Source organism: Panthera onca, chromosome A1 (genome assembly GCF_046562875.1).
Source record: "Panthera onca isolate mPanOnc1 chromosome A1, mPanOnc1 haplotype 2, whole genome shotgun sequence".
NCBI classification, from domain to species: Eukaryota; Metazoa; Chordata; class Mammalia; order Carnivora; family Felidae; genus Panthera; species Panthera onca.
The window spans coordinates 94,994,274-95,022,110 of record NC_138339.1 but is presented as its reverse complement, the minus strand read 5'-3'; the positions used below and the strand labels follow the sequence as shown (position 1 = coordinate 95,022,110).

Genomic DNA, 27,837 nt, shown 5'->3' with positions numbered 1-27,837 from the left:
CTATATGAGTTTTATGATCTTGAGGTATGATCCTTCTATCCTTGCTTTCTCGAGGCTTTTTATCAAGAAATGATACTGTATTTTGTCAAAAGCTTTCTCTGCATCTATTGAGAGAATCATGTGGTTCTTGTCCTTTCTTTTATTGATGTGATGTATCACATTGATTGTTTTGTGGTTATTGAACCATCCCTGCATCCCAGGTATAAATCCCACTTGGCCGTGGTGAATAATTATTTTAATGTATTGTTGGATCCGGTTGGCTAGTTGTTGAGGATTTTTGCATCCATGTTCATCAGGGAAATTGGTCTGTAGTTCTCCTTTTTAGTGGGGTATTTAGTTTTGGAATCAAGGTAATGCTGGCTTCATAGAAAGAGTTGAAAGTTTTCCTTCCATTTCTATTTTTTGGAACAGCTTCAAAAAATAGGTGTTAACTCTTCTTTAAACGTTTGGTAGAATTTCCTTGGAAAGGCTTCTGGTCCTGGACTTTTGTTTTTTGGGGGATTTTTGATTACTGATTCGATATCTTTACTGGTTATGGATCTGTTCAAATTTTCTATTCTTGTTTCAGTTTTGGTAGTTGAAATGTTTTTGGGAACTTGTCCATTTCTTCCAAATTGCCCAATTTATTGGCATATAATTGCTCATAATATTCTCTTATTTGTATTTCTGCAGTGTTGGTTGTGATCTCTCCTCTTTCATTCTTGCTTCTGTTTATTTAGGTCCTTTTTTTTTTTTTTTTTTTTCTTTTTGATCAAACTGGCTAGGGGTTTATCAATTTTGTTAATTCTTTCAAAGAACCAGCTCCTGGCTTCATTGATCTGTTGTACTGTTTGTTGTTGTTGTTGTTGTTGTTGTTGTTTCAATAGCGTTGATTTCTGCTGTTCATTCTTTAATAGGATGTGCTTTTGTCTCCCAAGTATTGATTGTCTTTCCAAATTTTTTCTTGTGGTTGATTTTGAGTTTCATAGTGTTGTGGTCTGAAAATATGCACAGTATGATCTCAATCTTTTTATACTTGTTGAGGTTTGATTTGTGTCCCAGTATGTGATCTATTCTGGAGAGTGTTCCATGTGCACTTGAGAAGAATGTGTATTCTGCTGCTTTAGGATGAAATGTTCTGAATATACCTATTAAGTCCATCTGGTCCAGTGTGTCATTCAAAGCCATTGTTTCCTTGTTGATTTTCTGTTTAGATGATCTGTCCATTGCTGTTAAGTGGGGTGTTGAAGTCCCCTACTATTATAGTATTAGTATCAGTGAGTTTCTTTATATTTGTGATTAATTGATTTATATATTTGGGTGCTTTCACATTTGGAGCATAAATGTTTACAATTGTTATATCTTGGTGGATAGACCCCATAATTATGATGTAATGCCCTTCTTCATCTCTTGTTACAGTCTTTATTTTAAAATCTACATGGGGCGCCTGGGTGGCGCAGTCGGTTGGGCGTCCGACTTCAGCCGGGTCACGATCTCGCGGTCCGTGAGTTCGAGCCCCGCGTCAGGCTCTGGGCTGATGGCTCGGAGCCTGGAGCCTGTTTCCGATTCTGTGTCTCCCTCTCTCTCTGCCCCTCCCCCGTTCATGCTCTGTCTCTCTCTGTCCCAAAAATAAATAAAAAACGTTGAAAAAAAAATTTAAAATCTACATATACGGCTACTCCAGTTTTCTTTTGTCGACCATTAGCATAATAGATGGTTCTCCATCCCCTTACTTTCAATCTGAAGGTGTCTTTAGGTCTAAAATGGGTCTCTTGTAAACAGCTCATAGATGAATCTTATTTTCTTATCCATTCTGTTACCCTCTATCTCTTGATTGGAGCATTTAGTCTATTGATGTTTAGAGTGAGTACTGAAAGTTATGAATTTATTGCCATTATGTTGCCTGTAGAGTTGGAGTTTCTGGTGGTGTTCTCTGGTCCTGTCTAGTCTTTGTTGCTTTTGGTCTTTCTTGTTTGTTTGTTTGTTTGTTTGTTTTTTTCATATTTTCTGCTCTCAGAAAGTCTCTCCTAAAATTTCTCACAGGGCTGGTTTAATGGCCACAAACTCCTTTAGTTTTTGTCTGGGAAACTTTTTCTCTCTCCTTCTGTTTTAAATGACAGCCTTGCTGGATAAAGAATTCTTGGCTGCATATTTTTCCAATTCAGCACATTGAATATATCCTGCCACTCCTTTCTGGCCTGCCAAGTTTCTTTGGATAGGTCTGCTGCAAACCTGATATGTCTTTCCTTGTAGGTTAAGATCTGTTTTTCCCTTGCTGCTTTCATGATTCTTTCCTTGCCTGAGCATTTTGTGAATTTGACTATCATATGGCTTGTTGATGGTTGGTTTTTATTGAATCTAATGGGAGTTCTCCATGCTTCCTGGATTTTGAGGTCTGTGTCTTTGCCCAGGTTAGGAAAGTTTTCTGCTATGATTTGTTCATATAAACTTTCTACCCCTTTTTCCTCTCTTTTCATCTTCTGGGGCTCCTGTGATTCTGAAGTTATTCCTTTTTTTTTTTTTTTTTTTTTTTAATTTTTTTTTTTTTTTAACATTTATTTATTTTTGAGACAGAGAGAGACAGAGCATGAACGGGGGAGGGTCAGAGAGAGGGAGACACAGAATCTGAAACAGGCTCCAGGCTCTGAGCTGTCAACACAGAGCCTGACGCGGGGCTCGAACTCATGGACGGCAAGATCATGACCTGAGCCGAAGTCGGCCACTTAACCGACTGAGCCACCCAGGCGCCCCTGAAGTTATTCCTTTTTAATGAACCACTGATTTCTCTAATTCTTAAGTCGTGCTCTTTTGCCTTAATTTCCCTCTTTTTTCTGCTTCATTATTCTCCATAAGTTTGTCCTCTATATCGGTGATTCGCTGCTCTGCTTCATCAGTCCTTGCCGCTGTGGCATCCATTTGAGATTGCATTTCGGTTATAGCATTTTTAATTTCGTCCTGACTAGCTTTTACTTCTTTTATCTCCACATTAAGGGATTCTATGCTTTTTTCAACCCCAGCTAGTATTCTTATTATCATGATTCTAAATTCTTGTTTAGATTTCTTGCTTGCTGTGTCTTTGTTAATTCCCTGGCTGTCACTTCTTCCTGTTCCTTATTTTGGGGTCAGTTCCTTCGTTTCATCGTTTTGGAGGAGGAAAAAGAATTAATAAAATAAAAAAACATAAAAATTAAAAAATTAGAAACAACACAAAAGAATCAAATAAATGGTACTAGATCCTAGGTGTGTTTTTGTTCTGGTTGTGAAAGAAGCTTGATGGAGTAGTGAAAAAAGGGAGAGAAAAGAAAAGGAAAAAAGGGGGGATAAGGGAAAATGTTTGACGATTAAAAAAAAAATGAATACAGTAAAATAGAATAAAATGAAAGTAAAATAGAATTTAAAAAACTTACAAGAAAGTAAAAAAAAAAGTAAAAAAGAATTAAAAATACTTTTTATAATAACAGAAAATATAAACTTTTTCTTTCTGTATTTAAGAACCAGAAAAGAAAAAGAAAAAAATTTGAGTAGATGGACCAGCAAACAGAATGAAATAAGATGGAAATTACATCCAGTTTCCCCTAGAAGTCAAACTATGAAGCACTTTATAGTCCATAAACTAAGCAGGCATAGAGACTGGTGGTGTTCCTCTAGAGTGTGGTTGGCCCAGTTGGTGTAACAGCTCCATTCTCCACTAGGTGGTGTTGCTTAGTTTACTGGGGTGGATCGTTGTGGTGCTTATAGGCGTGTATAACCAGGAGCGGGAGGAGTGAAAATGGTGTCACCCAGCTAACCAGCCTCTACTATCAGAACTCTGTGCTCTCGCCCATTGGCAATCAAGCACCCCTCCTTTGTCTCCAGCTTCCATCCACTCCCCACTTCTACACTGTCGGTGACCAAGCCAGGTGACTTCCAGGCGGCACCTCCCTCCCAAGTTTTATCTCAGATGGGGCTGTATTTCCAAATCCCGCACTTCTGAGGGCCCTGCAGCTTTGACCTGCTCAGACCCTCTGGGGGAGGGTCTCGCAGATCAATGGCCCATTGCCAACCTGCCCCCAGGAATGTTCCAGAGACCGCGCTGCTGCCAAGGCCCAGAGACTGTGGTGGGGTGCCAGCCTGTCCCAGAAAAAGTTTGCACGATTGTGTAGCAGCAGCGTTTCAGGGATTATGGTAAATCACAACACACATCTGGCGCCAGGCTTTATCCTTAACTTCTTTGTTCTGACACCAGCAAACATGGCTGTTCTCTGGGGTCTGATGAGACCTTTGTATGTGGGGAGGCCCCACAGCCTACCAAATGTCCTCCCAGCAGGGGAACTGCCTTTCGCCATGTGGCCCGAGGACCCCTTGGACCTCACTGTCTGCTTCTGGGGATTTTGCCCTTACCACCAGAGCTCTGCCAGGTATTGAGCTGCAGAGTTTTAGACTCTGTGCTCCCCCTGTTTATAGAATCTTAATGGTATTTAAACCCTCTCCTTTCTCCTTTCTCCCTTTCTTGTTGATTCCTTTGCAGCTGTTTCCATTCTTCTACTTTCTCTCCAGCTGCTTTCGGGGAGGGGTGCTTTACTCGTACTCTTCCTGTCTCCATCCTCTCTCTGCAAGCAAAAACAGCTCCCTCCCCTCCATGGTTTCTCTCTCCCCCAGTTCACCTCTTCACGCTTAGTACCTGCTGAGTTCTCTAGTTCAAGTTGTGCAGATTGTTGTGTTGATCCTCACATCAGTTTTCTAGGTGTGCAAGATGGTTTGGTGTTGATCTAGCTGCATTTCAGGGATGAGAGACACAAAACAAACTTCCATGTTACTCTGCCATCTTGGCCCCTGATTCATGTATACATTTTGAAAAGGGGAGAATAATTTGAAAGATTCACGTGTACGTTATCCTAGTTACAAGATTAGCAGGAGACAAGGTAAAATATACATCTGAAGAGAGCTTTAAATATGAATATAAAATATATGTATATGTATAATTAAATATAAATATGAAAAGTTTTAAACTCTTAGGAATAGGCAAAACACAAGTTTGCCCTCAGAGTGTTTTTGCTTTAATAGGAAAGGTAAGAGATGATATGAAATCCCTTTTTCATCATATTTAGTAGTAGGAAAAATAATGTATTCTGGCATATGGTAGATAGTAGACAGTAAATGATAGTTTTCCTTCTTTTTTATGGGTTGCTTGCCTATGAGTAACTGCCAGGTGGCAGATTGTGGTAAATGCTATGGCGAAATGTGATCCTGTTATAGGGACATGGACAAAAGATGATTTTAAGCTAGGGGAGTTACCAAAGAGTTTCATGGAAAAAGTAGTTTTGAGAGGGATCTTGAAGAATGAGTATGATTTTGACACATAGAAATTGGGGTCAGGGCATTCCAGGGAGAAAGAGTAGCATGAGCAAAGCTGTGCAGGTGGGATAGCAGGTGTGTTGGGAAAGGGTGGTGATCTGCCTTCCTTGGTGAACCCCCTGGTGTTGGTATCTCTAGGTCTTTCCCATTAAGATGATCAGTTCCGATAGACCAGTCTTCCCTGCTCTGGCCTGGAGTGGAGAGCTCTGGCTGCCTGTTATGAGAGCTGATGAAGAAGAGGCTGGGGTCTTAGCTTACAGTAAACCCATCTTCCCATTATTCCTCTGGCTTGGACCTAGTACTCCATCTTTGCCGTGCCTGTTTTACCTTCTCCAGAGGAACTTTCAGTCTTCTGCCGAGGTGGAGGAAGCACAGCTGCCCTTGAGCTTGGAGTAGGGTAGGGGTTTAGGATCAACTTGCTTTGAGCCAGTCTTTATTTTAGAAACTCCCTTTATTACATATTCTGTTGCCCCGATTCCTGAGCCTTTTAATTTTTTCGTGTTATAAATGGTATTGGTTCTTAGTTTTCTTCACTACTGGTTTTGGATTTAGCTTTCAGGTGTGCTAAATTGGTTATTGTTTATTCATTTTTCCTTCTAGCTTCAGATATTTTATTTGCACCTGTCACCTCTCCTTTTCTCTCTGTCCTTATCTGCTCATATATTTAAAAAAAAAAAAAAGGCAAAACCCTACTGTAGTTTGTAATGGAGTTTCATGGCCAAGGGAAATTATATGTATGTTTCAGCATGCTATCTTTACCCTGAATCTAAACGTTTCTTTATTTCCTTATCATGTTGTAGTTAGATTTATTGCTTTAATGAGAAGCTCCCTCAAAAATCTTACACTGGTTATGAATTGATATATGAGAACAAAATACTATTGTTATATTTTCTTCTAATTTGCTAACTAAGAGCCAAAGAAAGGTCTGAGGATGAAGACTGTTTTAAAGTCTCTGGAAAAATTGAAAGAATTCTGCTGCGATTCTGCCCTTCCTCAAAATAGAGTCCAGACAGAGCCTCCTCAGGAGAGATACGCAGTTCTGCCAAAATGTACTGATTTTGACGATATCAGTCGTCTCCGTGCAAAGAATGCAGTTTCTTCTGAAGATTCCAAATCTCAAATTAGTCAAAAGGTATGTGTTATATAGATGAATACCGATTACTCAGATCAATAGGTTCTTTTTTTTTTTTTTTTTTTTTTTTATTAATTTATTTTCTTTTAAGTTTATATGTTTATCTTGAGCGAGAGATTCCCAAGCACTGTCATTGCAGAGGCTGATGCGGGGCTCCAACTCATGAGCCCTGAGATCATGACCTGAGCCAAAACCAAGAGTCAGCTGCTTAAATGACTCAGCCACCCAGGTGCCCCAGTAGGTTCTGAGGTGCCATTAGGTTCTCTGAGTTCACACAAGGCAGTGGTTCCCAAACTTGGATAATCACCTGAATTAGCTGAGGCTGCTTTTGCATTTTAGTTTATTTTTTCAGTCCCTGGAGATTCTGATTTACTTTGTCTTAATGAGGGATGAATTGGTTTGTATTAAAATGTAATAAGAGCCATGTGATTCTAATGTACAGCCTGGATTATGAGCCCCTGACTTGGGGAGCTTCTTGATAATAAATACTAGCACAGTGTTTTATAGTCCTTAGAGTTACCATCATTAGCCTGGAAAATCACAGGCAACATATATTGTTTCTGTGGTTTTTAGTTGAAAGCTTGGTGATATAAATTCAAAGGCAAACTAAATATATATATAGATCTTTACTTCCACTGTTATATGATACATTAATGTTTTTTTCATCGTTGCCAAATTAGGAATTTAACTTTTGCTCCATCACTAACATCTCCAATTCAGAACAGTGCTTCTCAGCCCAGCTTTAAATTAGAATCACCTGGAGGACTTTAAAAACAGATAAAAAAAGACTTTTCTTCAGAATCATATTGGTCTTCACTAAGAACTGACTGCGTGTTGTTTAAAGCTTTCATTTTATTTTATTTTATTTATTTTTTTGAAAGTTTTTATTTTTATTTTTGAAGGAGAGAGAGAGCATGAGTGGGGGAAGAGCAGAGAGAGGGAGACACAGAATCCGAAGCAGGCTCCAGGCTTTGAGCTGTCAGCACAGAGCCTGATGCAGGGCTCGAACTCATGAACTGTGAGATCATGACCTGAATTGAAGCTGGACGCTTGACCAACTGAGCCATCCAGACGCCCCTAAAACTTTCGTTTTAACGTGTAGCAATGGTTGAGAGCCAATGAATTAGAGAAATAGCCTTTTATTTTTTTGAGTCATTTAAATGAAAAACTATGGATTTTTGAAAAGTTATGGATTGAAAGCTATGGATTCTTTACTCAGAAAAATACTCACACCAACACAATTTTGTATATATTATTAAGAAGTTTACACTTCTTCCCACCAAGTCCAGATTTATGAGCTCCTCCTTCAACTAAGCTGAGATCCATTGACTTATCTTAGGTCATCAGGAAAAAAAAAAAGGTTTTTTGTTTTTGTGGGTTTGTTTGTTTAATTTACACTTTCTTTTAATACTTAGAAGCAGTTCACCTGAGTGTAGTGGTCATAAAGTATAGATATCAAAAAGTTTGTCTATTAAATCTCATTTTATTAATTGGAGAATTTATCCTAGGGCTTCATGAGAGCTTGTTAACTAATTATACATAAAACAACCAGCTTGTTGTTTCTGATTCACTGCACATTAGAAGTCACCAGTTAGAAGGGACACCTAGAAGTAGTACATGGACGTCATTACAGGAGATACCTGACTGTTTGGTGTTATGGAAGGACACACATGAATGGTAAAAAGCTACCAATTGAAGTTAAATGCCCAGGGTCTACAACCATTAGTGTGGGGATCATCTGCCCCGTAAGTCTTGGTAGGTTTTAAAATTCCCATTTTATTGTGCTGATCATCCTGTATTGTCAAGACAAAGTTAAATTGAGTTCAGAATGCTGTCCCTGAGAATATAAAAAAGAGTATAGTGTATCATAAGTTTTTCCACCCAAATGATGAAAAACAACTTGCTTAATATTCAAGTATTCAGATAGACTTGGTATACTATATGGATAAAAGTTTCTGCATGCCTACTCTTCATTCCATATATGAATAAAGTATAAAGAACTTTTTTTTTCTGTAGGAGATATATTTTCTTAAAGTTTTAAGTTTTACAATATGTAGTATTCCTGGATTTTACATAAAAGATATAGAAACGAAATAGAAAATCCATCAAAATTAAAAGCAGATGACATTCTCTCATCTGATACATTGACCCACTTTTCTGTTGCCACAACTCCCCACACTTCACCATACCTCACCATCTCATTGCTGATCTTTGGAGATTTGCTTGGCTACACTACTCAGATAAATTACATCTCTACCTACTCTTGCAGCTAAGATGAATTTTTTAAACAGTTAGCAACTGTAGAGTACATGTTCCTGGACTTCCTCTTTGACCAGAGTCCCCTTACTGGGCCATATAGGACATTTCTCTTTTTCTCTTCTCTTCCCCTGCTGATCACTCTGTTTTCAATACATACATACATATATAGATATCTATATATGTATATCTATATCTATATATATCTATGTACATATATAGATATATAAATATAAATATAAATATAAATATAAATATAAATATAAATATATATTTATTTATAGAGAATGCATGGGAGAGGCAGAGAGAGAGGGAGAGAGAGAGAATCCTAAACAGTCTCCTGCTGACAGTGCTGAGCCCCACACGGGCTCAAACTCACAAACTGTGAGATCGTGACCTGAGTTGAAATCAAGAATCAGATGCTTAACCGACTGAGCCACCCAGGTGCCCCTAGGCTATATTTTTAATTCCAAGTGTAGCTGATAAAATTTTCAGATGATAGCAGTGATACAGTGACAGTTAGTTAGAAGGCAGATTTATGCTACAAATTTGTGTCATTTTACCTTTTATATAAATAAATCCCATAAAAAGGAATTTGCCTTAAGCTCTAAACTGGAATTATGGTTTTCACACATGAAGGTAAGGATAGCAGGAATACTAATGTTGAATTGTGACTTTGTGTTTTATATTTTCCAAAAGCTCTGTGTCATATTTCTTTACCAAAAAAATCGTGCTTCTTTCTTGGAATCAAGATTAATGGAATATACTTTTAGACTGTGCTTGGAAATTTGAAGCATTAAGTGCAGCTATAACAGATAGCATATGCTTATTGAAAGTGGTTTTACTTACTGTTGAGAGACCGATATTCATGTCTGCTCACTTTTTGTGCCTTATGCATCTGGGAATAAATAAGGAAAAGAAGAATGTTAATTACAGTAGATTTAATGAAATAAAACTTAAAAAGAGGTATATAACTCTTTAAAATATGTAGGTTTTTAAAATTTCCTTAAATAGTTGTACAGAGTTTAGTTTGGCTCATTTTTTAAAAGTCTTTTACTCTGAAAAAATTTCAAACTTGCAAAAATGTTTATCTGAATATACTATGTGCCTCCTACAAACTTTCACTTAGATAAACTAATTATTAGGTTTGTGCTGAATTTGCATTCTCTCTCTTTCTGAAAACTATTACTATGGTTAATACTTTGTAAACTATAAAAATCTTTTTGGTTGCCAGGACAAGACACTTTTCGATCTCAGTCCTTCTGGATCTTCACAAAAGGGTAATGACAATTTACAGACAACTTCTGATCCTAAACCATCTAACAAACGGACCAAAAGCATCTACACACCTTTAGAATTACAGTACATTGAATTGAAGCAGCAGCAGAAAGATGCAATTTTGTGTGTGGAATGTGGATATAAGTATAGATTCTTTGGGGAAGATGCAGAGGTAAGTTATTTTTGCAAATACTGTTCCATGTTTTCCTTATCCAGCCTTAAGTATTTTGCAATATTTTTGTTTCCATTTCTGACCTTATGAGAGAGCTAACGTAATCAGTTGCCCTTGAAAAATGCTGTCATTTAAAGTAAAAACTATAAATAAACACGGGCAAACTTGGTGGATGCTAGGCTTTTAGGGGAGGAAGTGAGGAACCCCTTTTGGAATGTCGTGTCTGTTCTCCATGGTGCTCACCCAGTACCTTTCATCCATTGCACGGTGATTGGATGAATCACTTAGTGAATGAACCATAATCGTGTGAATATTTACGTTTCCTGATGAAGACTCAAGCAGAAAAAATTTTGAGATGACCCATTTACTCTTAATTTATAAATTTTGATAGCCAGGAACATAGTTCCATGTCAGTGGAAGAGCACATTAACAGCCAGCCATCCACAGAAGGTGTTTGAAGTGTTACAGTGTCTTTGTATGTCCATCATCTTTTTATGCTAGTCTGAGTTGATTTTGTATTTGATTTTGAGGTATTTGATATAGGCCGAAGTTAATGAACATCAGAAGTGAATTTGAGTATTTAGTGGGCAGGCTTAGGGAAAGCATTGCTGGTGATGTCCTGTTGGAGTCATGTGTGATTGTGATCCTTCCACACTTTTAAGTCTCTGGCATCATGCATCATATGTCCTCAGAGAGTGATGAGGTGGCACATCTAACATCTATCTTGTGCGATAGTAAGTACAGACTTGGCCAACTTTTTTCTTCCAGCTTTTAAAATCCTATTGTGGCACAAAAGTGATGTTCTTTAGTTCAGGTGGCATCATGTGTTTGGTGTCATGAAGTAAAAGTTTGAAATAGCATGTTTTCTGGGGACACAAACAGATATGTAGTTGTCATTGTATAGGTAAAGGGTGAAAGAAAATGCTGTTTTCTCCCCTTCTCTCCAGGTTGAGTAGTAGATTTAGTCTTACCACCCAGTAAAGGCTGGTGTTTTCTAGCCTTGCAATGAGGAACTACTGTTCAGAGATGGGTGGGGCAGGGAATGAGAATGTTGGGATGAGCATTCCATGGCTCCAATGGACAGTGTCTGAGCCGTGGTGTTCTCCGGTAGAAAGCGGGGAGTTAGGTGGTGCTGCCTGATTCTGCACTCCTCTCATTTATGCATCTGATTAGCTAACCATACCAGGGGTTTCTCTTCTCACTTCCTCAAAGATGCCCACTGTCTGAGTAGCTTCAGAATTTATGTTTTATAGTATCTCCTAATTTTCAGTTAGTTGCATGTGCTATGTAGCAAATTCTTACTCTATTATAGTGTTTTGTTCTGCATTGAATATCATTGTGCAGGCTTTTAGGGGAGGCTCAGCACTTTAAGGTTTTGTTAGATCTAATCAGCATAGAAGACATGGCATATTTTTCCACGACATTGATATTACAGATGTTGGCTCTGAGGTTAGGTCATGGGAACTGCCAAAAAATAGATTAAACTATAGGCTTCTGTATGGGGACTGTCTTTAAAATTTTGTATTGATAGGCCATTCACGTAGAGAAGAAGTGCACAAATCCTAAGTGTATACCTTGATGGATTTTTAGCAAAGTGAGCGAACACCACGTGGGGATTCTTGAAATAGACATTTATTGATACTCTCTTTTTTAATTTTTTAGGTTGCAGCCCGGGAGCTCAATATTTATTGCCATTTAGATCACAACTTTATGACAGCAAGCATACCTACTCACAGACTGTTTGTTCATGTACGCCGCCTCGTGGCCAAGGGATATAAGGTCAGCCTTGTCTTTGACTTGAGGGAACAGGGTGATTGGATTCCCTTCCAGAGAGTGAAAGCATGTTTCATAAGATGGTATTATAATGGGAATTTGGCATTTGGGAAACAAAAGTGTGTCACAATTATTAGCATTATATCTTTGTGAGTTTTTAGCTTATTAGATTTTTAAGGTAATTTTTTTTTAAGTTTACTCATTTATTTTGTGAGATAGAGGGAGAGCATGAGTAGGGAAAGAGCAGGGAGAAAGGGAGAGAGAGAATCCCAAGCAGGCTCTGTGTTGTTAGTGTGGAACTTGATGTGGGGCTCAGTCTCACGAACTGTGGGATCATGACCTGAGCTGAAATCAGTAATTGGGCACTTAACCATTGAGCCACCCAGGGGCCTCTAAAATAAATTAAAAAAAAATGTGTGTGTGTGTGTATGTATATATATATATACATATATATATCTGTGGTAGAGTGTTTCTTAGTGGTTCACTTGAAAGCTCCTTGTAGTGTTTACTTCTTAAGCCCGACATGTGGACGTTGTGGACTAAGGTGTTTATTTTTAAATGTTTCAGAATTAACCTTTTAAGTCTTGAAGTGTGTTTCTTTAAAAGAAATTTCCATCAGATTTGATATTCAGTATTTCTTCTTTTTGTTGAAGGTGGGAGTCGTGAAGCAGACTGAAACTGCGGCATTAAAGGCCATTGGGGATAACAAAAGTTCACTTTTTTCCCGGAAATTGACTGCTCTTTATACAAAATCTACACTTATTGGAGAAGATATCCTTTTCAAATAGTAATTTTTCTCTTAAATATTACAATGGCTTTGTTTAAATAACATTTTTACTTAACTGTTCTTTGAATGGGTACCTTTTTGGTGAGATAAGGTAATCTAGTTACTTTGACCTTTGATTAGTGCACTACTGAAGAGGGAGGGATTGGGAATGGCTGGAAACAAGCATTTTCAAATGCCATAGTAAAAGGGGAGTTTGTCATACTTTAAGAGCAAAAAAGAGAGCCCGATGAAAGATGATAGCAAGTTAGCAACTGATTTGAATTGCATCTTCCCTACACTGTATGGGTGATAGTTAGGTGCTTAGGGCCTATAGGCCCCTCGAGATCCTCCCTAAGACAAGACCTAAAAAACAGCTTGTTAACTTCAGAATGTGAAAAGAAAACTACGAAGTTAACACACAGTTAATTGCTTATGAAAGGTAATAGTAGGCCATCCTCATTAATTGTTAGCTTCATAAGAATTTTATTATTTTAAAAAATAGATTGTGGGTGAACCTTTCTCACTTTGTGAGAACCCTCGGTGTGCACAGTGATTGCCCCCCAATTTTATAGTCATTCATTAATTTAGTGAATTACTTGAAGCAAAATGATTCTAATAGCACAATCATAAAATTCTATTTTTTAAAAACCCAGTAACTATATATGAAATGGGACAAAGATGCGTTTTAAAATGTTTACTGTGGAAAAAAAAAGCAAAAAAAAAATGTTTACTGTGGGATGGGGTCAGGTCTCAAAAAAAAATGTAGAGATAAGGTCTTAAAAGATACCGTGTGAAAACATTTCTTTTATGATTTAATACCAACCTACTTATTTAGAAACCTGCTTCTACCCAAATCAGCAAGACCATTTTGTTCCAATAAGATTACGAATAGGTACAACTCAGAATAGACCCAAAACCATGAACAATTCTGTACTGTTCTAAGCTGATCAGGCTGTAAGAACCTGGTAATTTTATTGTTTCTTTTACCTGAACTTGCATCTCTTATTAAAGCCTGCTCCTAAAATGGTACACCTCCCTGCTTCTCTTTTGGTGTTGTTATAACTCTTGCCTGCTGTTGCCTAAGTTGGGTTGTTTCCAGACTGACTTCATCCCAACTCAACACTTATCCCTGAGAATTTAATTAATGGACTCACTAAACACACACACACACAAACATACACATGTACACATACTATGTTTCTGTTTTCTTTTTTGGTTTTCTTTTTCATGTCTTTTAAAAATTCTCTTGCTATTTCTGAAAGCTTTAGGCACTTTAAAGGAGGAAAGTAATTTACATTATTTTAGTGTATTCATGCTTTGGAATTAAGGATCATGGGATTCAAGTCTCAACGTTATCCAAATAAAGAAGAGGGTTAATATTTGAGCTTCCCCAAGGGGTACTCTCCTAGGCTCTTTGGGAAGTGAGAACATAATAGCTGTCTATCCTCATGAGTCGCATATCTCAGGGGAGTTAAGGCATGTAACTATAATCAGAGTAAATCAGAACAATGAAGCCTGTGTGGAAGATTTTGCATAGAGCAAAAATGTCTGGGACAATGAACCATTGTTTTAAAGGAGAAAGCAGTTAATGGGAATGTAGCATATAATTTTCTTTAATAATTATTACATGTGAATCCTTTAGTCAAGCTGGATGATGCTATAAATGTCGATGAGATAGTGACTGACAATTCTACCAACTTTCTTCTGTGTATCTGTGAAGATCAGGAAAATGTTAAGGACAAAAAAAAGGGGAACATTTTCATTGGAATGGTGGTAAGTACTTTGTAGGTGAAGAATGAATGATAGATGTTCATGGTATCTCTGTGAGTAATCTTGTATGGTTTATAATGAGACTGATCAAGTGTGCCCTCAAGTAACTTACTAGAAAAATATTTTCCTCATAATTTGATATGTTAAATCACTAGTTACAAGTTTTCTCATATGGCTACTTGGCACTCTGTACTATGGAGACATCCAGGTAGTTTCTGTCCATGTGCTCTATGCATTTAGGGTTCAGGATGGACACAGTGACAGGTATAGATATAGATAAGAAACAGAGCAGAATAAAACACTAAGCCAACACTATGTATGGATAGCAAAGGGTTTTACAAATTTCCTCTAGGGATTTGAAATTAAATGCATGATTTTGTGATTGTTGTATATAGATTTGGAGTAAAGGGGATAGTTAAGGGGAAACGATAGTTGGCCAATGCAAAACTCCACGTTTAATTAACGTTAGGAATACTTACAGTCAGTTTTCTAGAGAAATATAATTTGTGAATCATGGTTTTATTGATTTTACCCTCTGGCAGTTTGTGAGTAAATTTGCCCATTTACAGACCCACATGGACTTGGCTCAAAACCTTAGAATTTTTAGTGCCCTTCAGAACTATTAGATTTTCTTTTTCTCTTGTTGTTAAAGCAAAAGTAGGACTCCTTGCCTAAGTAATAACTAAGTCTCTTTGGTTTTTTTTTTCTAATTTTTGCAATCAGCTGCAATATCAACACAGTTCTTTTTTTTTCCAGCAAAAATTCTTAACAACCCAAATGTCTCCAAAGTACCTTTTTAAAAAAATTAAAAAAAAATTTTTTTCAATGTTTATTTATTTTTGAGAGAGAGAGAGAGAGAGAGAGAGAGAGACATAGAACACGAGTGGGGAAGGGGCAGAGAGAGGAGACACAGAATCTGAAGCAGGCTCCAGGCTCTGAGCCATCAGCACAGAGCCCGATGTGGGGCTCTAACTCTCACAAACTGTGAGATCATGACTTGAGCTGAAGTCGGATGCTCGACCGACTGAGCCACCCAGACGCCCCTAAAAAAATTTTTTTTAATCAAGTGTTTATTTCTGAGAGAGATAGAAGGGGGTGGCATAGTGAGAGGGGGGTAGAGGATTCGAAGCAGTCTGTGTGCTGACAGCAGAGAGCCCGATACAGGGCTAGAACCCATGAACCATGAGATTATGACCTGAGCTAAAGTCAGATGCTTAACTGCTGAGCCACTCAGGGGCGCCTCCAAAGTACCTTCTAATACCTTATTTTGGGGGGATAACTCTCTGCTAACTTGACCTTTGCTTAACCAATAAACTTTCAGAGAGTTTGCATTACTGTTGGGTGGCTCTGAATGATTTTTTTTTTCTAAATTTTTTTTTTATCTTTGAGAAGCACTTTTTATCTAGTCACAGGCAATTGGATTTATTTACAAATAGTAAGGTTATTTGCTTTTAAGCTCTAACATATGTAATTTGCTAATTTATATTTACCTGAAACTCAGCCTAAAGAATAGAGTTGAATGTATATGATTCCTCTTTAGTGCTGAGTGGTTGCTGCCAGAATTAACCATTGTGTATGAACTGTGATGTGAAAAAATGAGAAATGATAGTTTGCCTCTCAAGTGTTTTCTTGGGTCTTGTCCTTGTTCTCAATGACCACTTTTGGGCTGATGACATCCAAAGCTCTGGGTCCAGGCTGCACCTCTCTCCTGACCTCTAGCCTCTTATATCTATCTTTTTGCTGGGCACGGCACTCAGAATTTGTCCTGACTCCTCAAACTCAGTGTGGCTACAATAGATCTGTTCTTTTTTTACCCTCAGTACTATTCTTGTTGGCTTTTGCCCTGTTGTGATGAGTGTCACTACCTAGGAGCTATCTTTTGGGTATTGGCAGTTAGTCTAAAATCAAAGTCTTTAGCATTGATAGTATCACTGCAGTTAGGCCCTCTGCCTTCATTCTGGGCAGTGCATGGTTTTATACAGACTAACTTTTTGTTACTTAGTGTCACATAGTAATAGATGTTGCAGGCATTATAATATAGACCATTTCTCTAATTAAAAAAAAAGCAGGGAGGTGGCGCCTGGGTGGTTCAGTCAGTTAAGTGTCTGACTTCAGCCCAGGTCACGATCTCATGGTGCCTGAGTTCAAGCCCCCACATCAGGCTCACTGCTATCAGTGCAGAGCCCACTTGGGATCCTCATTCTCCCTCTCTCTCTATCCCTCCCCTACTCATATTCTTTCAAAAATAAACGTTAAAAAAATAATTAAAAAGGCAGAGGGGAATTTGTCTGATAAATTTGTTACTTGAACTTCTATAAATAGCTTTTGTAAATGCTAGATAGATTGGGAGATAAACTTACTTATGTATACTAACGTACTTACATTCCAGCTATCTGGGCACTAGAGAAGGCCTCTCAGCTATCATTAAGGAGGTACTTTGAGCCAAAAATGAGGGACTTCAAAAAATTATAAAATATTCAAAAGAAAAATTAATGAAACAGTGCTTAATTATGGTAATATGAGACAGCGCTCTAGGGGTTAGGAAATATTTCCTCTGGGAAATAGGACATTGCCTTGAGAAGGGCCCCCTTCCTTCAGCAGAGGTTAACTGTAATCCAGACTTGTATGATAATAATTTCCTTGCTTTTAGTTCTAGTTTTACCTCCTTAAACTATATACAAATGTAAACATATTGTGTCTTTGGGAGTCTTGCTTCCTTTGCTTGCAAACTACTCTCATATAGTATTTGTATATGAGATTTATTTGTGTTACTGTAGTAGTTCTTACATTGTCATTGCCATATTTTATTTTATGATTTTCAGTTCATTCATTCTTCTCTTGATGGACATGTGGGTTCTTTTCGGTTTTGGTTGTACAGAGAATGCTGTTATAAACTTTTTTGTGCACGTTTTGTGGTATACCTATGGTATACCCTGAGTATATACCTAGGAAGGATTTGAGTTAGGAGTATGGAGTTTACAACTTTGCTAGGAAATATGACGCTGTTTTCCAAAGAAGCCATGCCAGTTGACCTTCTGTCAGCCATGTTTGAGTATGGGGGTGAGTATAGCTTATACCATCTGTCACTAGTGCCATGCATTTCTTCTTTCTTTTTTTTTTTTTAATTTTTTAAAAAATGTTTATTTTGACAGAGAGAGACAGATCATGAGCAGGGGAGGGGCAGAGAGAGAGGGAGACACAAAATCCCAAGCAGCCTACGGGCTCTGAGCTGTCAGCACAGAGCCCAATGCGGGGCTTGAACTCACAAACTGTGGGATCACGACCTGAGCCGAAGTCAGATGCTTAACTGATTGAGCCACCCAGGTGCCCCACTTTTTTTTTATGTTTATTTATTTATTTTGAGAGAGAGAGTGTAAATGGGGAAGAGGCAGAGAGAGAGAGGAAGACACAGAGTTCAAAGCAGGCTCCAGGCTCTGAGCTGTCAGCACAGAGCCTGACGCGGGGCGAGAACTCATGAACCGGGAGATCATGACCTGAGCCAAAGTTGGCCACTTAACCGACTGAGTCACCCAAGTGCCCCAGTGCCATGCATTTCTTTTCTCTTTTCTTTCTTTTTAATTTTTATTTATTTCTGAGAGACAGAGGGTGAGCAGGGCAGGGGCAGAGAGAGAGGGAGACACAGAATCCGGAGCAGGCTCCAGTCTCTGAGCTGTCAGGACAGAGCCTGATGTGGGGCTCAAACTCACAAACCATGAGATCATGACCTGAGCCGAAATCAGACGCTTAACTGACTGGGCCACCCAGGCGCCCCCATGCATTTATTTACCATCAGCAGAGGGCATGAGAGTGGCCTGTGGAGTGAGATCACCTGGATCTTGTTTCCACCACTTTATCACTCTGCAACCTTGGCTAGGTTTCTTACCTTTTTTCTCCTTTCTCAAACCATGAGTTTTTCCGGTTTATCTTTGCTATATTGGCTTGGGATGCTAGGGGGTAGCTTTTAGTTTTTATGGTTATTTCCCTAGATAAACTCTCTACTTGGGATTCATTCAGAGTTTGCTATATTTGTGTTAGTTTTTGGAAAAATTATATTTTTATTGATTAATTTTATAAAATGAAATAGAAATTTACTACTGCTCTGGTGGCCATGTTACTAGGAACTTATTACTGTTTAGTGATGACAACTGTTATTTGTACAGTACTATATAGTTTATAAAGCATTCGTGTTTGTTTGATCTGACCATTGCAGCGGCCTGAAGATGAAAGTCGGCTGGTTTATTCCCACTTAGAGGAGGAAACTGAGGGTTTGGTGACTTGTCAGAGTCATTCTGTCAGGTTCGTTGGATCTAAAACTTGGCTCAGGCTGTTTCTCGCATAGTGTAGATATTGGTCAATCTGACTTCTTACATAAGAATCTTGGAAAGTACACAGGTTTTCAAACACTTTAGAACTGGACTACACACTAGAGAGTGTATCCTCTTTACTGTTTCCATGTGTGTTTATAATGTGTCAAGGTTATATTTGGGAAAAATAATTTTTCTGTGATGTTGCATTTTTGTTTTCAGGGAGTGCAGCCTGCCACAGGTGAAGTCGTGTTTGATAGTTTCCAGGACTCTGCTTCCCGTTTGGAGCTCGAAACTCGGATATTGTGCCTGCAGCCCGTGGAGCTACTGCTCCCCTCACACTTGTCAGAGCAAACAGAGATGCTTATCCACAGAGCCACAGCTGCTCGGTGAGTTGGCACATCATTGGAAAATACTACTGATTTTGAAACTCAGATTTAATTCCCAGACTGGGAATTAAACTCATTAAATTTACACTCATTGAAGTTGTTAACAAGTTTTTACTTACAGAAGTATTTTAACAGTAGTGGTGGAAATTAAAAAAAAAAGAAAGAAAAAGGAAATTACTCATAATATCACCTTAATGTAGGACTGTTAGAGCGGTTTAATGATACTATTCAGTAATTTATCTTCAGTTTTTAGAGGTAATTTAGAGTTCATTTCTTAGAAAGGTTATTTAATTTTGAAAATGCTGAAAGTTTTAATTTGTGGCTGTGTCCAGGAGTTTTATTGATTAGATCTAATGTCATACGTCTTACTTATGCAGCAGTGTACTAGGCACTGTGGCATCCAGAGGAAGAGGATGTGTTTGTCGTCCATGTTTGGCAGAGTTTATAATCCATCAGGAGAGGCAGACGTGTACATATCTAACAAGATTCACAAAGCATGATGTTAAGTGACAACATGAAGGTACCTTGTTGGGACCATTCCATACTGCCACCTGGAGGAGTATATGGGGAGAAAAGACACTGGAAAGGCGGGCAATGGCTCCAGGGGACAGGACTATATGAACTGAGGAATTTGGACTTTAGACTAAGCAGGAAAGCCCATAAAGATTTTTATTTAGTAGATTGACAAATCAGGAAGTCAAATTGATGGGTAAGTGAAGTTCCAACTATTTTTTTGTTCTTAGAGTTAAGAGTGTCACGTTTTCATTTAAATTGAACTTCTAAGTAGCTTTCATAATAAATATTTTTTATTATAACACTAATCCGTGACCATTTAGGAAAAATTGGGAGTTACCAAAAAAATGAAGAGCTAAAAATAAGTCAAATCCTATAACCCGGAGATAGTTATTCTTAAATGTTTTGGTGTGTTAATTCTATGCATAGATATCACATTTTTTGATTTATGAAGTTGGATTCATGTTGCAAAATCAGTTTTGTGTCCTGTATTTTTACTTAAAATTCCCATAGTTAAAAAAAATTTTTTTTAATCTTTATTTATTTTTGAGAGAGAGAGAGAGAGAGAGAGAGTGCGAGCTGGGGGGGAACAGAGAGAGAGGGAGACACAGAATCCGAAGCAGGCTCCAGGCTCCAAGCTGTCAGCACAGAGCCTGACGTGCGGCTGGAACCCACAAACCTTGAGATCATGACCTGAGCTCAAGTTGGATGCTTAATTGACTGAACCACCCACAGGCACCCTCCATACTTTTTAAAGGGAAATTTATCTTATTTTATTATGGAAAACATATAAAATTATACCGAATAGTGTAGTGAACCACATGAATTCATCAGCCAGCTTCAACATTGCTCAACTCAGACAATTTCATTTCATCTATATCCCTACTCCCTCTCTTCTTAGATTATTTACTTGAAGCAAATTCTAGAGAACATCATTTCATCTGCTGATATTTCAGCAGGTACTCAATGGAAACAAAATGACTGCATCTCATTCAGTCATGTAAATGGATAATTTATCTATTCCCCTTTTGTTATGCTATGTTCATTTTTTTAACTTCCACAAATATTACTGTGATGAGTATCCATGCATAGAAATATTTGTGTGCATTTCTGATTATTTCCTTAAGCTAAATTCCTCCAAGTGGAATTACTGGGTCACAGGGTATAAACATTTATAAAGCTTTAGAATTGGTAATAGCAATTTATACTTCTGTTGCTACAGTACAGGAGAGTTGCTTGAACCTTGCTTACAATGGATCATGTAAACAATCTCTGCCAACTGGATAGGTGAAAAATTCTCTATCAAGTCCCCTTATTTGGTTTATAATCCTTTTCTGACAATGAGTTAAAACCTGAATAATTAAAACTGACACAGTAGACTGATTAAATAAAAAAATTAATAAAATTTCTAAAAATTTTTAAAAGTCTTCTAAAACTTTATTTCCAATATTTTGTGGTTTTAGTTTTGTTCATTTTTCTTTATAACTGTGTATATTCAGTTGACTTAGATATAACAGAGACTAAAGTTGATCAATTGAATGAATACTTCCATTTTTCTGATTTCTACTTTTTAAAAACAAAATAATAAAGGCAAAAATTCAATAAAAGGTGAAAATATTCCACAAAAACATTGCCAAAAATGAGTTTTTTTGGCTGGCGGCAGCATTGCCTATGATATTGCTAAATGTTTATTCATCAAATGAAATTCAGAAGGCATTTGGCATACTAAAAGATAGTTCTGGTGTCATATGTGGGCTTTCCCAAATTTGATGCTGCCTTTGTTTTGTTTTTATTTGTATTTCTTTAGTTAGCATTGAGAGTGTACAACTTTTCCTATTTTCCCGCGCTCATGTAATTTTTGTTTTATTCGCATTTTAGACTAAGCAAAGTCAAAAGTTAATCCCCGTTTCTGTGAGTGTCTAAAGCTGACTTATATCCATGGACACATGGAGTGCTAGAGATTCACAAGTTGAGCAAATATTGTAGCTCTTGTGATGTAGGGTTTGGGTTGGAAAATTGGCTTTTCACCTTACCGACTTTCAGTACTCACTCAACTGTGTTGTGTTGTCCTTCAGTTTCCTTTCCTTTCCTTTTTTTTTTTTTTCCTCCTTTTCTTTAATATAGGGATAATAAGAGTGCTTACCTCATAGGATTATTCTGAGTATTAAATAAGTTAATACAAGTAAAATGTTTGCAATAGTGGCTGGCATAGAAAGCCCTCTATAGATTGCAAGCTGTCTGTTAACTGTATGATTATTATTTATTATTATTTGCCATTGTGTTTTTAAATATTGCCTCTTCCCTGTTCTTTTCTGGAATGCCTTCTTATTCTGCTCTCTACGCATGGCCCTTTATGGTGTTATCTCCCACCTCCAGCCTTCTTTTAAAATTTTTTAAAAATGTTTTTATTTCTTTTTGAAGGAGAGAGAGAGACAGAGCATGAGCAGGGGAGGGGCAGAGAGAGAGGGAGACACAGAATCCGAAGGAGGCTCCAGGCTCTGAGCTGTCAGCACAGAGCCCGACGTGGGGCTCGAACTCATGAACACTGAGATCATGACCTGAGCCGAAGTCAGATGTTTAATCTACTGAGCCCCCCAGGTGCCCCTCCCACTTCCAGCCTTCTGAAACAAATGTCTCTCCTGTTATTTTTGGCTCTTGGGGATTTCCTCTTTTTTGTTGTTGGTTTTTGACTTTGTTTAAGAAACATTTTTGATTATATTTTAATTCACTGTTTCTATGGGTTTTTTAAATTTTTTTTTTTAAAGTTTATTTTTGAGACAGAGAGAGACAGAGCATGAACGGGGGAGGGTCAGAGAGAGGGAAACACAGAATCTGAAACAGGCTCCAGGCTCTGAGCTGTCAGCACAGAGCCCGATGCGGGGCTCGAACTCACGGACCGCAGAATCATGACCTGAGTCGAAGTCGGCCGCTTAACCGACTAAGCCACCCAGGCGCCCCTCTATGGGTTGTTTAGTATACTGTCTGGACCAAGTAAGTTTTTCATGCTTACAGTAGCATTCTCTTATTTTTGTACTTGGATCTCTCCCCATTTTGAAACTACTTCAGTAATCATCTGTATTTTAGTCCATTTTGATTTTCTTTAAAATTTAATCTAATTTTTAGCATTTAACACTTAATTCACTTTTTTTAATTTTATTTTTACTGTGTCAGGTGTGGTCCTGCCTTAATTTCCCCATGAGTGCTCGTGAGTCCATTTTACATTCATAACTTAGCTTTTATCAATCTGAGATAAAATTCCATCCATATTTTTTTAAGAAAGAACAAAAATCAGCAACAAGGATAGGGAATAGTTTTAATGTATGAACAACATAGCCTGTCAAAATTCTGTTCCATATTTACTACCAGTAAACCATATAGCCTTGAATTTTCAAGAAGAAATTTTTTTTTTAATGTTTATATATTTTTTTAGAGAGAAATGAGCAGGGGAGGGGAAAAGAGAGAGGGGGCAGAGGATCCAAAGTGGGCTCTGCACTGATAGCACAGACCCCGATGCTGGGCTCCGACTCAAGAACTGTGAGATCATGACCTGAGCTGAACTTGGATGCTTAACCGATTGAACCACCCAGATGCCCATTTTGTTTTTGTTGGACTTTTGCCTGTTTTAAACAGTGATAGGTAGATTCTGGTGTCTCAGACTTAGAATCCACTCTTTTTCTTCTGTAAATCTGAAGGTAAAAATAGCAGTTTTTGTCAGTTACCGGTTAATATATATTGATATTGAAGAACAAATAAAGCTGTGTGAGAAAAGGAAGAATGGCTTGGAATTAATGGAATATGCATTTTAAAGTATTAGCGTTTTTTTATAATCTTTGGCCACAAGGGGTCTCCAAAGGATTTTCTATTCTGTGAATTATCATTTAAAGAGTACCAGAACCTTCACATTTATTTTTATATCTCCAGGTAGACTTAGTTACTTTGTATCACATGGTAATTAAGAATAACTACATATTAGTGAAAGGTGACGCTAAGATAAAATTGTTTCTAAGTAATGATAAATAGATTTTCTTAGGTTATTTTTATTTATGTAAAATATGTTCATGAAGTTTTGGTTTGGATCTTAGGAAATCATTTTTACTATTTTTTGTTACCTTTCCCATTTGTTGTGAGAATATATAGAGAGAAACAAAGGGAGAAGGATGATTTTCAACCCTATATTAGTTGCACTTAAGGTCGCTTTAGCTTAGAGATGTTATATGTCTATAAAACTGGTTGAGAGGAAAACTATCGAAAACAATAGACAAATATTAGGCTGTGTTTAATAGTTCTCAAAGAAAGTGATATTTGAAGCAAATCAGAAGAACAGAGCAGATGGTGCCCAATTTTGTGTTCAGAGAGGTGAGGGCTTCCTGGGCCCTGGCCAGCCAAAGAAGGCTTTATGTAGGAGGTGGGCTGGGCTGGCAACATTTGCGGGATGGGAGGCTTTGAATTGGTAGTGGGGAGGAGGGAAGGGTGTGCTGTGTGTGTGCACATGTGTACGTATTTGTAAACAGTATGAGCTCTGAGGCACACAGGCTGGAAATACTAGAGGAGGTGTGAGGACGGAGGTGACACTTTTTCTAATTGGAGGTGAACTTTCATGTTGAGTAATGGGGAAGAAAGCGTTGACCATAAAATCCAGCCACGGCGACTGGAATCTGATGGAAGTCAGTAAGGCTTCTGAGCAAAAGAATGGCATGACAAAAGAGAAGAGGCAAGTCTACTACCTAAATGGGAGAACTGAACTTAAAACAAAACAAAACAAAACAAGACCCGTTTCCCTGAGGGGCAACAAGAATAAGTACAGGGAGTCTGGAGAATGTCATAGCTGGGAGTAGGAGGAAGGAAAATAGAAAGAAATGGAAAGGAAGGGGATAAAAGAGCTGGGTATAGAGCCAGGGCAAAGCAGGGATATGTGGTCATTATTTATCTGTTGCAAATGATATGGCCAATGGTATGTGTTAATTTTTTAGAGTATTGACTGTTAAAATTTTCTGAAGCTGCATGATATTGACAAAGATAGTTGGTTATAAATTAACCCTAACCAGTTCAGATCACTTATGAAGTATCTATAGAAGAATGACCTTCAGTACTACAGTGATCTAAGCAATTTGGCTTAGGAAATCCATGCTTGAACACATTAGGATTTACTCAAAGGTAGATGTGTATGCTGCCTATTTGAAGAAAACATTCAAATCTTGATGTTGGGGAATAAGAATAACTCCTACTGTGGATACTTCCAGTGTTAGAAAGAGAAATACATTATTATGTTTTTGTGTCCACAGACGGCCTTACATCTTCAAAAGTTTAGTCAAAACCATTATCTGACGTGATTGTTTATAACGGAGATTTGTACCATCTGAGTGTCTTTTATAGATATTTGAAATTACCATTGCTATGTTTTAATTTTGTGTTTCTCTTTTATTAAATTGTATTGGAGATTAAGTACTACTTTGTCATGCTTTGATTTTCAAATTTTTAATGGAAAATGTTTTATAGTTTCAGTATTAAAGTGAGATTATTACTTTGAGACCATGTGCATAAATTATCAGAGCAATTGTTATGTAAATTAGGTATCTGTGTTATGGCTAAAGTCCAACTTCTTGCTAATGTCATTAGTTGAATTTAGCATTAGTTAAAAAGTATCAAATATTTTTGAAGGATGAGAGGAAAAAAATAGACAGATATTACTGATTAACTTGGTTAAGAGGAAGTGTTCCACACGTATGAAATGTTAAGTGGCTAGTACTTGATGGTCTGAATTTAGTGATTGCACTCTTCTAATATGTTTTGTCAAAGCTTAGTAAGTTTCGTGCCTTGGGCTTATATGAAGTCATTTCAGTATGATTCTTATTAGGAGTTGTTGGGAACCAAGTAAATGTGGCATGTATCAAACACTGGGTGGCAGGCAGATACGAGCCAAAAAGTCCCTAAATTTGGTGGGAAGATGAATCTGGGTAAGGTGAGGGCATTCAAGGGAGTGTGAACACAGGATGGGGTAAGGGAATTGTGAACAGTGAGTTGAATGGGGTGTTGGGTGTGTATGGGCAAAGAGTGGCTTGGGACAGAATCTAGCACTTAACTGCTTAGCGAACATTTGCTACATGCCAGTGTGTTTATGGACAGAGGGGAGGACTGTACCTGTTTCATGGAGGATGCTGGGCACTACTGGGAAGAATTTGTGCTTTATTTTGATGTTTTATCTACTTTGGTGTACTGACTCCTTTTATTTAGTATTTTGTGTTAGAATTTTCTTCTTGTAAATTTGTCAAATTACTGGGGTAGTACATGTCTTTTGTAAAAGTAAAAATAATCTATTTTTTTAAAGTTTATTTATTTTTTTTAGTAATCTCTATACACAACATTTGGGGCTCAAACTCATGACCCCAAGATCAAGAGTTGGATACTCTACCAACCAAATCAGCCAGGTGCCCCCAAAATACCTGTTGTAAAGAAAACAATTCTTGCTAACCTTCCCACCCAATTTGATTTAAAGTATTTGTGTTAGAATGTGACTTTAATATTTATAAAACTTAGAATTTAGTGCTTTAACTTTATATCTTCTTTTTTTGTAGCAGTAGTCAAAATAAAAGTTGAAATTAAAATCAGGCAAATGTATAAAACTAGTAAACGGAAGTGAACAGTATTTTGGTACAAAGGATGATGTTCTTGTCTGAAAATAAATTGTTCCTCCTAATTTGAGTGGGATGTGTCCCCCATTAAGGACCAGGTTCTTTGCAGTAGTTTATTTTTTCTATACTGTGATGTGCTTTGTAGACTCAGCTTTTTACCACAGTTTTTCTTTTTGAACCACAGTGTAACTTAAGTGATTTGCTCTCTACTTTCATTTGAAGACTGCCTCTTTTTTTTTTCTGATTACACCTCAACAACGCAAGTGCTCTTTATTGCTAATGTGATGTTAAGCATAAACAGAAATGCAGGAACTGAAGCATGTGGCAAAATTCATTAAAAAATTTTTTTTTAATGTTTATATTTGAGAGAGAGAGACAGACAGACAGACAGATAGAGTGTGAGGGGAGAGAGGGGCAGAGAGAGAGGGAGACACAGAATCTGAAGCGGACTCCAGGCTCTGAGCTGTCAGCACAGAGGCAGGCACAGGGCAGGGCTTGAGCTCACAAACCGTGAGATCATGGCCTGAGCTGAAGTCAGATGCCTAATTGACTGATCCACCCAGGCGCCCCTTAAAAGGTGGTAATCTAGTTGATTTAGGACAGGTTTTTTTCAAACCAAAGTTCATAAAGTCAGTGTGGTAGTTTGCACCTAACAGTGAAAAAAAATAAAATAGAATTTATCAAAGTGCTTCACATGTAGTAAAGGTTAAGTGTTTCATAAAAGGCTTTTTTTTCAGTTTTATTTGTCTATGCATTATTTCTGCCTATAGGTATGCCTTCTGATCCTCTTTGCAATTCCTATCATGTTTGTAATTCTCCAAGAAGGGGATTAAACTCCTCATATAATATATTAATTAAATGTTATCTTAAATGATCTCATATATACATTCTTATTACCTAAAACTGATCAGATACTACCGAGAAGTATATTTTTAAATAGTACAAATGAGAGGCAGTTAACATTTAAGGACTGTATATTGAAAACTCTAAAGTTGATTTGCATACCATATATTGCCTACATAGAAAATGCAGAAGTGACAGATTTTTAGAAGTAATAAGGGTTCATCAAGATTGTTAAGTGAAATCAGTAAATGAAAATGAATAGTGTCTTAATACAGCAGCAACAAATAGTAAATATCTTAAAAGAAGGTACTACTTGGAATAGCAGCAAAAGCCGTATTATTTAGGACTGTATTCACCAAAAGAAAAACAAGACCTTAAAGAAAATTTCAAAACTTTACTGAACAAAGAAGAACTAAATCATGGAAGGAGGTGTATTAAAAATGTGTAATTAGTAAAGTAAACCTGTGATTTTACAAATATTTATGGTGTAGAATACAGATTCTTAAGTTGGTATTTGAGTTTAAAAAAATGTGGATTGATTTAACAGAAACTTGGATTGTAGTGGTGATATGCTCATAGATGTGGTAACGTCTTAAAAAACTTTGTTTTAATGCTTTTATTTTTATTTTTGAGAGAGAGAGAGACAGAGCTTGAGCGGGGAAAGGGCAGAGAGTGAGGGAGACACAGTCTCAGCTGAGC

General features: G+C 37.5%; 1 protein-coding gene across 1 annotated transcript in view; it reads left to right on the top strand.

Moving 5' to 3' along the window:
* Positions 1-27,837, top strand: part of MSH3 (mutS homolog 3) — a 188,615-nt gene that overhangs the window by 7,376 nt on the left and 153,402 nt on the right. The window contains exons 3-8 of the mRNA XM_078448459.2: positions 6,225-6,445; positions 9,936-10,151; positions 11,814-11,930; positions 12,578-12,697; positions 14,320-14,463; positions 18,987-19,153. Coding sequence (XP_078304585.1) covers positions 6,225-6,445; positions 9,936-10,151; positions 11,814-11,930; positions 12,578-12,697; positions 14,320-14,463; positions 18,987-19,153 — 985 coding nt within the window. The remainder of the gene's footprint in view (positions 1-6,224; positions 6,446-9,935; positions 10,152-11,813; positions 11,931-12,577; positions 12,698-14,319; positions 14,464-18,986; positions 19,154-27,837) is intronic.